This window comes from Pieris napi, chromosome 21, assembly GCF_905475465.1.
Source record: "Pieris napi chromosome 21, ilPieNapi1.2, whole genome shotgun sequence".
Lineage (NCBI taxonomy): Eukaryota > Metazoa > Arthropoda > Insecta > Lepidoptera > Pieridae > Pieris > Pieris napi.
This window is the reverse complement of record NC_062254.1, coordinates 4,079,499-4,092,718: the sequence shown is the minus strand read 5'-3', so window position 1 is coordinate 4,092,718 and position 13,220 is coordinate 4,079,499. Positions and strand designations below refer to the sequence as shown.

At 33.7% G+C, this 13,220-nt stretch overlaps 1 protein-coding gene across 6 annotated transcripts in view; it reads right to left on the bottom strand.

Annotated features, from left to right (window-relative positions):
* Nucleotides 1-371: 371 nt before the first annotated feature.
* The window catches only part of LOC125060161 (protein held out wings), a 70,768-nt gene continuing 57,919 nt past the window's right edge, over nucleotides 372-13,220 (bottom strand). The window contains exons 3-8 of one of the 6 annotated variants that reach the window (XM_047664927.1): nucleotides 9,175-9,291; nucleotides 8,293-8,433; nucleotides 7,369-7,474; nucleotides 6,191-6,511; nucleotides 4,335-4,483; nucleotides 372-2,513 (exon numbers count right to left, since the gene is read on the bottom strand). In XM_047664927.1, coding sequence (XP_047520883.1) covers nucleotides 4,377-4,483; nucleotides 6,191-6,511; nucleotides 7,369-7,474; nucleotides 8,293-8,433; nucleotides 9,175-9,291 — 792 coding nt within the window. In that variant the 3' untranslated portion in view covers nucleotides 372-2,513; nucleotides 4,335-4,376. Of the gene's footprint in view, nucleotides 2,514-3,362; nucleotides 5,705-6,190; nucleotides 6,512-7,353; nucleotides 7,475-8,292; nucleotides 8,434-9,174; nucleotides 9,292-13,220 lie in introns of those variants that run through there. The other 5 variants (XM_047664926.1, XM_047664928.1, XM_047664930.1 and 2 more) reach the window with 5 other exon arrangements.

Below are 13,220 nucleotides of genomic sequence, written 5' to 3'. Positions count from 1 at the left end.
AATAATTCATTTTTTGTTACCTGTTTTTGTCTATAATTTTAATAAACCAAAGTTTTAACATAAAAATCACTGTCTCCATCTGGTATGGTCATGGTTCATATGTGATATTCCATGTTTCCATATGTACACTTTAATTATAGTTAACAAGGAAATTATATCCATTTAAAAATGTAATTCTTGTCTATGTCAACCACATAATGTCTGTCTCATTACTGCTGGATGAATTGCCAAAATCGGTTCAGTAGTTCCAGATAAATAATTTCTACAGCTCACAATATATTTTTTTTTAATTTCTGTAAATTTAATATGTATGTATTTCTTTACTATAGCTATACAATAGAGGTAACTATAAAGAAATAATAAAATCTCCATAAATTTTGAAATAATATATTTACTAATGCCAAATCTTAAACACACGTAAACACATAAGTAATATGCACAATCTCACTTAACCAAATTTTATCGTAAAATATCTCTATAATAGATTCAATATAGATAATTTGTTTTTGGAAAACAATTTTAAGAATTCATTTCCATCTATAATACTTTTTGATATATAATTATTATTTACACGTTCATTAAGGCACTTGATTTTTATTGCCAAGAACAATAAGTACAATTAATAAGACGTTGGTTTTACACGTCTAATGCCCTCATACTCAAAGACTACATCAATCAGAGATCTCCAAATATTGCTATTTCACCGAGTAAAACATCCATCGATAATTTTTTAATTGTTCGGCCTTTTGAAATACAACATTTTAACACCCTTAACTAAAGTTATCTATTGCGTATTTAGGCATGCATGGCACAGTTATATCGCGTTGCTTTTGCAAGCCCTAAGCAGCTGTATATATATGTATATTTAATATACTTAACATATGGTGAATTAACTTTGTACGACAAATTGTATTCTTATTCTATTGCTTTTGTATGGCATCGCAAATTAGTAAATGCATATATTTGTTGATAATTTGAATTCAAACTAATAGACTAAAAATAAAATTTGAATTTAGAACATCTATCGAAATATTTTTAAACAAATTTGAAATTGGAATTTTTTCGCGATGCGTAATATGTGTATAGTTTTCACCCGTTATGAGCGTTGGCCTCAGATTGCATCTCTTATTTTTATATAAACCGATAATGATAAACTTAATTAGTATTGCGGATTATTGAATTTACCAACAAATTAAGTACTAACACGATGAAGTAATAATGGACGGACAGCGTTTTAAAAATGATGTATATTCTGAGGACACGTGTACTGTAAGCCTAAGGCATAAATTGCATTCTTCAACTTGATTCAACTAAATATTTTCACTCTATAAAGATTTAATCTCAATGTCAGATCTCGTAAATATAAAATATGAAATCGTTTCAACATAGAATTTATATATCTATTGCACTAACTAATAAATGATTTTATTGAAAATATTGCTTTATACACTATTCCCAAGTTGCGGATCAGAGTCGAGACAGTTCTAGAGATTCTCGAACGAGATTGCAACAATGGCTGATATAAAAAATACCAAAAATACAAACTAACATTAAACCTACGAAAATAAAGAGATTAATTTCTTACTCCATTGATTTAGATGATAAAATTAACATTTAGTAAAGTTAACAATAATTTAATCTCTTCTATCCTTAACTACTCAAGAATAACAATATGTATAGAACCAAAAAACATGAACATTTTACAATGTATTAAGGCACTTGGCATGCACGTTTTATATAAATTATTAAGCACTAAAAATAAAAATAAATCTATGTAACTGGACAATTCATGTACGCACCGACATTTTTATTTATTTTAGGAAGACTTCTTCAATAATACAACAGATGCATCGTCTGTTATCAATAGTCTTTGGTTATAAAGTTATTTTGCCAAAATTAAAGTCGACTCGTACACGAATAATCGAAAGTCAACAGTCGAATCTTGATAACCGGATGTCAACCAGAATACTTACTACCACTTCCGCCATCTTGACCTTCCAGATTCGAAAATCCATTTTTAATATTTACTTTGTACTAAATTAGACTACCACATAGATCAGATGTTTTCATTAAAAACATTGAAAGCATAATATGAAATAAAATCTAGAAAAAATATAAAAAAACGTAGAAAAAATCTTGTGAAAGTTTTACAACTAAATTTTCACTATGTTTTAGATCGTAAATATTTAATGCAATAATCATAGTAAATAAAAATTTAGCGCTAACAGGAAGGGAATCCTAGCCTACTCGTGCTAAACATTAAGATCAAGCGACAACAAAATACATTACAATAGTGAATATAGTCGATGGCGTGTGCCACAATAAATATATATTGTTAATATCATTATGTTATAAACATAACAGGCATATGTTAATAGTTAGGCTAAAAATACATATGTTAACGTGAAAGGCCCAACATAGCTAAATGGTGGACGATGTTCCGATGATAATGTTACGACGCGCCGGGTAACGCCGGTCTTCTTCTGTTAGTGCCTCGGCGCCTTAGCACGCACCTAGCCGGGTTAACGAGAAGAGAGAAAACAGAATGTTAGTATCGATTGAAATGCCATGGTCCGACTACACGTAGCCTCAATCGCGAGCGGGTCCAACGCCTGTGCGCTGCAAGTCCCGGCGACAGTCGTTTGTTTCTCTCATATCCCAGTCATACTCTAGATATTATCAAACGCGTATGTACTTACCAAACATCATTGATTATATGTAGAGCTAAACTGAGGGTAGATGTCATAAACAAAAGACAGTCGATAAAACCGGGGCATGCTAACAAAAGCGGTAAACCGAGACCTCGGATCGACGTAGGTGTACGGAATTTAATATAAATAACTTAACAGCGGGAGGCTATCAGGCATTCGTGCCGCAACATTCTAGTTAATAAAACAGGTACCTATTTAATTAGTTGACGCGGTTAATGGTTGATGTTAAATAATAATTTAGTATGATGAACTACAATATAGGATTAAATGCCCAATAGTCCCCATTGCAGTGCTTGAGACATTTCGTGTCAAACACTGCGCAACAAGCATAATAATAATATTCTAATATAACCATAGCACCCGATGCAAGTATGTAAGTTATTCAACACATCGTTCAAAATATCGTATATATGATAGCATTCAAGTTGTTAATAAGTTTGTGATAAGATTTACATATTTGCATGTTAGTGACTCATATAATAATTACATATCTTTGTGACTCAGCAGTTATGACAGTGCATATCGTAGACAAACGGTACTTGGCCTTGTGGAGCGGTTAGTGTAAGCCTATACCATAGACAACGTCATCAACTTTATCGACTTTTATAATAGATGTCAATATCGCGGTCAAGCTAAAAAGAAAACCCAACGAGAATTTCAGATAGTTTATTGAATATATCAATCAAAATGCATTTGCTATTAACATTCAACAATTGAAACATTTTACAATATAAATCTCCATAAATCTATTTAGCGATTCGATTTTATAATAAAGCGTGAAAAATAAATCTAAATACGCCTTTATAATCCACAAGGACACAAGTGCATAATATAAACTTAAACTAAACCTTTCAAATACGAAAGTAATAATCTAAGGCAAATAGAAACAACTATAAAAAAACTTTTAATTGACTAAGAAAACTTGTGATGTTTATATCGAGTCAAAGGAGGTGCATTGTCTAATACTGGATAGATGGCACACATAAATGCTCATTCCTTTGACTAATACTGGGGTAATAGGGAAAGAAGGAGTCACAACCCGAACTAAGCACCTCGAGAACTATTTGGCAGGAAATTGAGTGAATCAATAATATAACACCGATTCCTTCTTCCCACACTTAAATTTCTAAATACCCGGATATAACAATAGCTGTTAGACATGTTGTGACATCAAACAACATTTGGTAACGTTTACCGGGTCTCGGTTGTTACTGATATCGCAACACGTAATAAAAAAAATCTATAAAATGAAATATAAAAATCACAGTTTAAAATTATGCAGATTCACTTCAGATCCAGTGTGAAGTAGTGAGGGGCATAATACCTATACGAACTAATTATAATTAAAAATAAGTACATAATAAATAAGACACAGAGATACCATAAGCAAAGGCGCTTACGCATTCTTACTGACGAACATGATTGCTAGACAATCCTACAAAGCGATATTAAATAAAAGAACAAAGCTAATTAGACGAAATTTGGATTAAGACAGGCAATACTTAATCTTTTAATTCATATTCGTGTTTATCACTTCTTAATCAAACGTAGCTTATTTTCTTTAATTTAATAGATTTAACAAGCATATTCATAGTAAGCATGCGTTCCGTGCGCGCTTCTCACCTTTTCAACAAAATGGCGGCGTGAGAAGTTTTGGCGGGAAATTTAAGGCGCGGGTAAGGCAGTGCGCTGGTAAGGGTGCTCCCTCACTTGCGCTAGACGTCCCGCCCTCCGCACGACACCTAGCGGCACAGGATATTTATCATCTGTGTCTGAACAGAGCATTTTCATCAACCAATGTTTTTTTTTATTACCACCCAGGATTTGACAACCACAAATATGACATATTTGCTGGGAGTCTCAGTCTGGAATGAACTTTTACGGGATTTAGTCCTGGGTGATTAGTAAATGCTGTGAAAAACATAATCTCATGAGCTGACTTTATTTCTACATAGTTTTTACTAAAGTGTGTATAATTTCGAAGATATATTTTGGCAGAAATCCTATCAACTAACCTACGTGCTCTATTCTATACAACCTATTTTATTGCTTTGGAAAAAAAGATAAATTGGGTATTCGACCCTCAATAAGGTACAGATAATGGCTGGTTTGAAATTTGAAGTTTTAAATGACGTCAATTAAATTATAAAGCTCACTCGTTCCTAAGCTAAAATATAAATCTTCAGAAGTCTAAAAATACTTAAACCTATGGTATGTGTATAAATACGATTACACTAATAAAATAATTCAATGAAACGATCGAAAATTGGGGAGAAATGTAAACTAAATATCGTCTAACTTCGTGTTTTGTAGCTATCGTGTAAGTGATCAGTTCTGTTAATCAAGTTAAGAATTAAATTTGTTTCAAATCGCAATTGGTCCCTTTTGCTTGTAATCGCTGAAAGTTCGTAATTCAGAGATTTCACCGTTAATAGAAACTCGATGTTATTTACAACTGGAAAAAACATGCAAGTGTGAAGTCTAAATGTGAATATTTGTTAATTTATTAGTTTTGTTACAAGCAAGGGCATACTAAAGTTGTTCGTAATCGATAAAACTTATGTGAACGTATCGGTAACTAATAAATCTACGGGCAGTAAAACACTCCGTTACGCTACGCCCTCTAACAATACTGCCAAAGCCCGATTCGATAAAACCATATAAACATTTGCAATAAACATATATTAATTCTGTGTAAATATTAAAATCTGCTATATATTAAATAACTCTTTGTTTTAAACAAGTTATACTCTGTACATAACAGACGATAAAGAAATAACGTTTAAGGTACAAATATCGGAACTAAAACTAAATTGTTCTTAATTAAATCTTATTCTAGATTAATCGATATTATGACTCTAGAAAGGCATTCGCGTACAGATCTGTCAAGGACGGTAAATATGTTGTGAAGGCCGGTGACTGAAGCCTGTCGGATCTTATCGAGGTCTGCGAATGCGGCCAATGTCAAAAGCCAGCAAGAAGGTACCTCGACGCTGTAACCCCACGAAAAACATTTAATTCACACTTCAAATAATTTAGCCTGGTATTAGTCCGTTAATCCGGCGGTCTTGGCTCTCCTTATTAGTCTGTTACCATTTTCTAGAAATACAACTCACACGTGTTAGCGCATCGCGATAAAGGGTTAGGCGGGCAAGTCATACCAAAATTGAAATTAACTTACTCAACGAAATCAAGCTGCAAATTGAAACATGCAGTTATTAATCTATTCTATAATTTCATAATGAATTTCCCTACCTAGCTTTATACTATATTCTTGTATCGACGTACCCAGTACCTGTATTAGTATATATTTGCTGACCCCGAGATATCGGTGTCAACAAATATCGTAACGCGTGGGTCGCAGAATAAACGTTACGCAAAATATCACTACACTAAATCAATGAAATTCATTCAACGTAATTTTTGGACACGTTTACGAGTATTCTGCCTCCCTTAAGATTAGCGGTCGAATAACCCACCGGTATGGTCGGCAGCGTACTCCGCAGTCAGGAGCGGATTGGCGGCGGCCGTCAGCGCAGCGTAGTTGGCGTAATCAGCGTAGGGCGATGCGTAGATCAGCTGGTGCGCCTGCTCGCCCGGTGAGAGGAGTCCTGCCGCTGCGCCCGCGCCTGTACCGTTAAGCAGGCTAGCTTGAGCTCCCGGCCCAGTGGTCATGCGCGGGGAGAGGATCAAGGGCGCACCGAGGGGCGCCTGGGTACGCAGGGCCACGCTGCCTACTCCCCCCGTCGGGGCGAGGAGCCTCTGAGTCTCCGCGGCAACGCGACGCCACTCCTCGTCAGCTGTGGAGTCCTCGTTTGTTATACAGCGAAACTTATACACAAACTTGTTGTACCATGGGCGTAACTACGTTATCAGTAGAAGAATAATCTCCGCGTGAGACATGTCAAAAATAGCAATTTTTTTTGACATGTCCAGACTCTACCCACTAAAATACTCATACTTTATGAAGAATGATTTGGAGCAATAAGTTCCTCTGAACAAAAGCGCATGAAAACCCTTGGCAAGTCAGCAATTTGTCATTATGAAATCACCGATGTTAGTTAACAACCGTAACAACGCGCCAATCAATTAGTCAGTCCTGTTGCTTAGATGATTCATTAGTGAACAAAAGATTTAATAGCAAATGTATGGTAAAATTATTTTGAATATACCCGCAAATCCCCCGTCTTAAAAACTAGACTAGACGTATCGCATCAGTCGTTGAAATTATAATTTTTCAGCCCTTATTATGTAGTTATATTTAGAGCTTAATGGGATAATTTTAGGACCACGTGTTGAATAAACTAAACTTAATTACTTAATTTCAGAAACCAATATTCGTGCAGCAACTTTTTCATTTGTCATAATTTTAAAGTTATTTATGTCCCAGATAATTTAGAACATATTTTGATGTCATAAAAAATGGATTTTAAAGAGTCTGTATGGATTTTCAAAACGTAGTCCTTGTAGTTTAAGACACTTTTGAAATACGAAACACCTGACCGCTTGGTTCTGATTGGTCGACAGATACTACCAATCATAATCAAGCGCAACACGATGATTCGCATTTCAAAAGGGCATTTAAACCCGTGTTAGTAAGATCTTAAAGTAGATTAGCAACAAAACATAAAAGTGTCCATACTTAATACGCACTGACCGTTGACCGGTACCACACCCTTTGCGCTTGAGTCGCGGTACGTGCCATTTATAATGGCCAGTTCCATCAACTGGCGTTTCTTTAATTCATCTTCGCCATCGGCTTGCTGAAAATTATGACATAAGAATATGAGGGATAAAATACTACTGGAATGTTTTTTAAATAGTTTTTTGAGAACACATGATATACGTTAAAGAAATTATTTATTTTATGCTCCCATTTAACTTATTTATAACTATATAAACTATACGTAGATTTTGTCTTGGCAGGCAAATATTTCAAAATTAGGTTTAAGTTTTAAGAGGGTTTAGTTCAAGATCTATTAGACTTTTAACAATATGAGCAAACGGTTTATCGGAAAGGTTTATCTTGTCTTTGAAAAATTATTATACAAGTATTTGTCACGCTTTAATTACAAAACCGATCCCAATGAGTAACAGATACATAGAACAAAAAATGTTACTTTTATTCTAATTCTAGACTAATAATCAGTGAAACGATTTCATTATTCTAAATTAACAAAAAATATAGCGACAAAATTGTCAAAACATTTATATTTCTTGACAAAATAAAGCTTCTACGCAAACACAAATAAATTCTAATTTAAAAGCTTGAACACTTACAAATTGGTGACTACCTTTTCTAAGACATGTAATTATTACAAGTCATGATCAAAGACAGATTTAGTTTGACCTAAAATTGTTGTTCGTGTATACCTCATTTATCTTCATGCTTTGTAGAAACGCGACGTTAAAGTTAATGTTTTGAAATGCTAGATTTCGATGTGTTTTGGCAACTAGCTGCTTTTCATCGGGATTCCATTGATGAATTATCGGAAACTTTTTAGGTTTATATTAGTAAATTTCTTTAATTTTGAAGCGAAATTCGCAATGCCAAAGATTATTAGCTAAGTTGGTAACTTACAGGGATGAGCAAGCGTTTCACCTCCTCGACGGCTCTAGCGAGCTTTACTTTAGCCCGATTCTCAGTGTCCTCCACTGTGAGCAACACGTGAAGATCATCCGCTAGATGCTCCCAATTCGGCTTGCCCCTGTTCGCATCCTCCTGGAATGTACCCAACAAATAAATCATGGAACACTGCGCAACGTTAACTTCATTTTAATTTATATCGTACTAAGAAATTATTGGTTGCGAAAAACCAATTTTGGTGCCAAGAATGCCTTGGTCCGGAGTTTCTACTATTCGCATAGCGGTTAAATTTTACGCATGCATGTAAATGAATCGCATTAGTCAATACATATTAAGCAATAATAAATAAATAATAATACTAACAAGTACATAATGTATCTGTATCAACTTTCTCCTGAATTACGGTAATGCTTGTGAAGGAAGTTCAATTCGACTCTTAAGGAATTGCTACATATTAAGATATTTAAAGAGATAGTTAGTTAAACTGCAATGGACTAAACTAGTGGAGTGAGATGAGATTTGAATAAGAGTCGCCCGGTTCGACTTCTGAATGCAAACTAACTTAAGTGACCAAAATAAAATATAATGAAAATAAATGCACTTGTAAATCGTACTGCATGGTGTCTTTAACATTGAATTACCTGTACCTACGTACATTAACACTCTTAGAGACTGGATATTAATAACATTATACTAATAAAACAAGAATATATTTCTAATCACAATTCACCACTTCCTCGTTTGTATGTAAATGAGTGCATACATCTTGTAAAAACAGAATTTAAAATTCAACATGAGCCGCCAGCGATGTTTCTCATGAGCATACTAATTATGGAATTAGCAAACCTAATGAGGAAAGTCGACATTGATAATTACCTTCTTCTTATCCCTCATGGAACCTTTTCCTCTGACCATGATTTTGCAGCCAGTCTCCTGCTCCAACTGTTTGGCAGTCATGCCTCTGGGTCCGAGAATCCTGCCCACAAAGTTGAACTGGAAAAAATAATAAATAAATTAGAATGTTGAAAAATGAATTCAAACCGAGGCAGTAAAAACAGTTCATTAAGGCCCATCAATTTAAATCATGCGCTCATTATATCGTTCGAGATCAGGAAATGATCCCACGTGCGCAGTAGCATGAGCTACATTTAATGCTATTAACTACTGGAGTAATTGCCAGTTTTCATTACGTACAAAGCGTGTTTCCTGGACGCTTGATTATGGAGTATTTTGATTTTAATGCATCGGTCAATCCTGGACGTATGAACCGTGAAGCCATCACTAAATTCATAGGATGAACTAGATGGCATCTTGCCAGCATCCGTTTAAAAACGAGCTTGCTTTTAAAATGAATGTGCAGAACTAAAATTCGGGAAACGTAGATGCTTAATGGTGGTTGAAATGAAATTAGGGCGGTGTTGATACATTATTTTTCAGTCGACAAATGTTACAAGAATTTCGTTTATAACCTCTCTAACAGACATTTTCAATGATATTTTTTTCTATTTAGCATATATTTTATGCTGCTTACATTATATTGTAGTTGGTGGTAGCCGTTTTGATAAATCCTAATTTTTTTCAAATACCTTTATGTTGTTAATCAATTCGTCTAGCTCGTCGTACCGAAATACAGTTTTTTTTAATTATTTAGTATCAAATTATATAGTCATGTTAATTTCACAAAAGAACAAAGCTCTGTCTAAAGGATTTTAAAACAATAGTCAAGAAATACGAGACACGGAAGTGTAATGTTAGGTTAGGACAAGTTTGTCGCGGTCCATCTCCAACAATGCCTCATTTGGTATCGTAATAAGTTACTGCTATATAAAACATAAAACTATTCATGTCATAGGGCCATCTTGAAGAAAAAATATCGTTTCTAAGATCCTTTACTGAAGAATGATCTTATTTTGAAACGTCAATAAAATATCTTGTTTTTGTAGAACAAAATGGACGCTGAACGCGAAACTGTTTTGAAACGTCGCACTATTGGCTTTGCGCCCACGTTTTCTCAGCGGTAGTTAACATTTTCATGACAATGGTGATTGCTCTATGCTCTACGCTAAACACTATTTACAGCTACTCGTTTCCCAGTATTCGGTTAATGGCTTGTACATAGAGAAACGGTATTACACTTATTTTTAAATCAACTTTAACTTTTAATGTAACCCTACCAAATATGCGTGCTCCTATTTCACCATGCCTCCCGCTGAGTTCTGATAGTGAACAAATCCTTGTTTTAATTTATTTTATTATTATTAATTACTTAAGATATCATGTGGAACATGGTGTCATGGTAGCAGCTCCTTACAAACATTGTGTAAAACAAAAATCTTGGCGATTAACAGTGGCGGAGAGTTTACTGCCAGTTCTTCTCTGTTCTACGCCATTGTTTTGGGAACTGTCAGTAAATGTTAAATTAGAAGCATTTAATATGTATTTCTTTTTGACGTTCATTAGTGTATATTGTGTTACCTCAATGAGTAAATAATTTTGATTTGATTTGAAATATTTATTCTCCATTCAAAACCCTTCATATTTTAAAATTCAGCCGCCATTAACCTATGTTTGTCTCGTGTCCCTATAAATGTTAATCTATGAATTTAGAGGCGTAGTAGTGTGAGTGCCATACATATGTATCCGCACTATTCCACCGACCGCCTGTTTGTCCTAAAATAACATCGAAATGTGGATTTATATGCGATTTCAACGGAATGTGTTTTATACCAACTGCCTCGCTAAACATCGAAGATTTGAATCTCGAGAAATGAAGTTTTACTATTTTTTCGCTATAATCGACTTGAGGTTGCTATTTAATGAAGTAAATTATAGTAAAACGCTTGTGTCTGCAGATATAAACATGATGTTAATAGAAATTTATGTAACATATTTTATGAATGATGTGCGATTGTGTTGTCACAACTAATAAAATAAAAATACTCTATATTCGAGTACTATAATAAGGATTATATTATGTAATTATTGCATTTATTCATTCATTAGTACACGACCTCCGATAGAGGGAAGGCATCATCATCCATTTGTTTCTCATGTTTGCTTCTATTTTCCTACTTCTCTTCTACTAGTCACTTTTACTTTCTCTTCCCAGGTAGCTGGTGGGCGTCCTCTCATTTTTACGTTAAGTCACAATTAATACACACTTAACAATACAACAAATCGCACTGATGTCTCTTTCCGTCATAGTGAAAAGAGAATTTGTAACAATGAGACAATTGCACTCTTTATCAAAAAGACGAATTTAGTGAATTTGGGGATAAATTCTACACTTAACATATTATCCAATTAAATATGAAGTTATGAATAGAATAGCTTTATTCACATATCACTGACAGAGTAAAGCTATTTATACAAATGGTTTAATGTAGGAGTGCCCATTCAAAATAATGTTCAATGCACAATCTGTATGACACATTTAACTAAATGCAATGAATATAGTACCAGTAATATTGATAAGTTTTTACTACATTTAGGCATATGTATTGTAATAATATATATTTTTTTTAATTTTCCAGGCAATAATATATTATGGTTACGGAAGAGACACAGGTATATTTCACTTAAAGGGTCCCAAAATCTAAAAAAATTTAATGCATTGTGGTAATCAATATAAGAAACATTTAAAAAGCAATGTTTATAGATTAAGTCACTTTACATTGCATTAATATTATTATAAAAATTGTTTTGATTAGAATAATTGTTTGAATGTCGTTTGAATTCTTTATTTAAATTTAAAAGTTATAATTAAACAAACTATAATGATGTCGTATTACATATTATGCCCATTGCTGACAATGGCATACAAACCGTATTCAATCGAAATGATATGTTTGCCAGTAATTGGCAGTAACCATAATGATAGGTCATGGACAAAGTAGCAATGTCAGCTGAGTCCAATATTTAAGTAGAATATCAGTAATATTCACTGTTAAGTAATATTTTGTGTATCTGAGGTGATGATGATTAAAAACGTTGATATTAATTTTGAAGTTCCACTGGTACCTCAATATAGCTTTTATATCCGATTTCAATTTTTATTTCTTTCGAAATGGTTTCCAAATTATAATAAAAATCCTCAGTACCAGTTTGCTATTTGCTTTGGATGACGTTTTGTATTGACATATTATTTGTATGTAAAGAGGTATTTGCACGCGAACACACATTAAAATGAATATATACAGTTTATTAGATCGATACGCTCTTCATAACCTAGAATAGTGTTTGCAAGCGATATTTTATTCCAAATAAATTATTAAAATATGACAAACTTAAACTAGTTTTATTTTGGAAATCAAAAACTTATCCCATCTTAGTTTTAACATTGGTGTAAATTATAATTATAAAAAAAATCGCAACGTTAGGGAGTGGCCTGCAGAAGAGTTGCTGCATCTGGAACAGGACTAGAGACGCTTCACGAGACTGATAGTCAACCTCCAGTAATGGAGAAGCACTAAAAGAAGAGGGATTTGAAAAAGTAGTGTTATCTACCGTAAGACTGCCTAATATCGCTTGCACACATAGAAGGGCAAATGATTTCCGCGAATCTAACGATTTTGTATTTTAAGACTGTCCGAAATTTTACGTCCGAACATTAGTGCAGATTTAATAATGGCCATATTACACTAAATTCAACATTAGTGCAGATTTAATAATGGCCATATTACACTACATTCAACATTGGTGCAGATTTAATAATGGCCATATTACACTAAATTCAACATTAGTGCAGATTTAATAATGGCCATATTACACTAAATTCAACATCAGTGCAGATTTAATAATGGCCATATTACTTACATTATTGGCCATGTCACAGGATATTAGGCAAATGTGTGTGGAACAGAAATATAAAAACAACCGTTGTACAAGAAAGTATTGAATCAATTTAAAGGTCAAATCCGAAG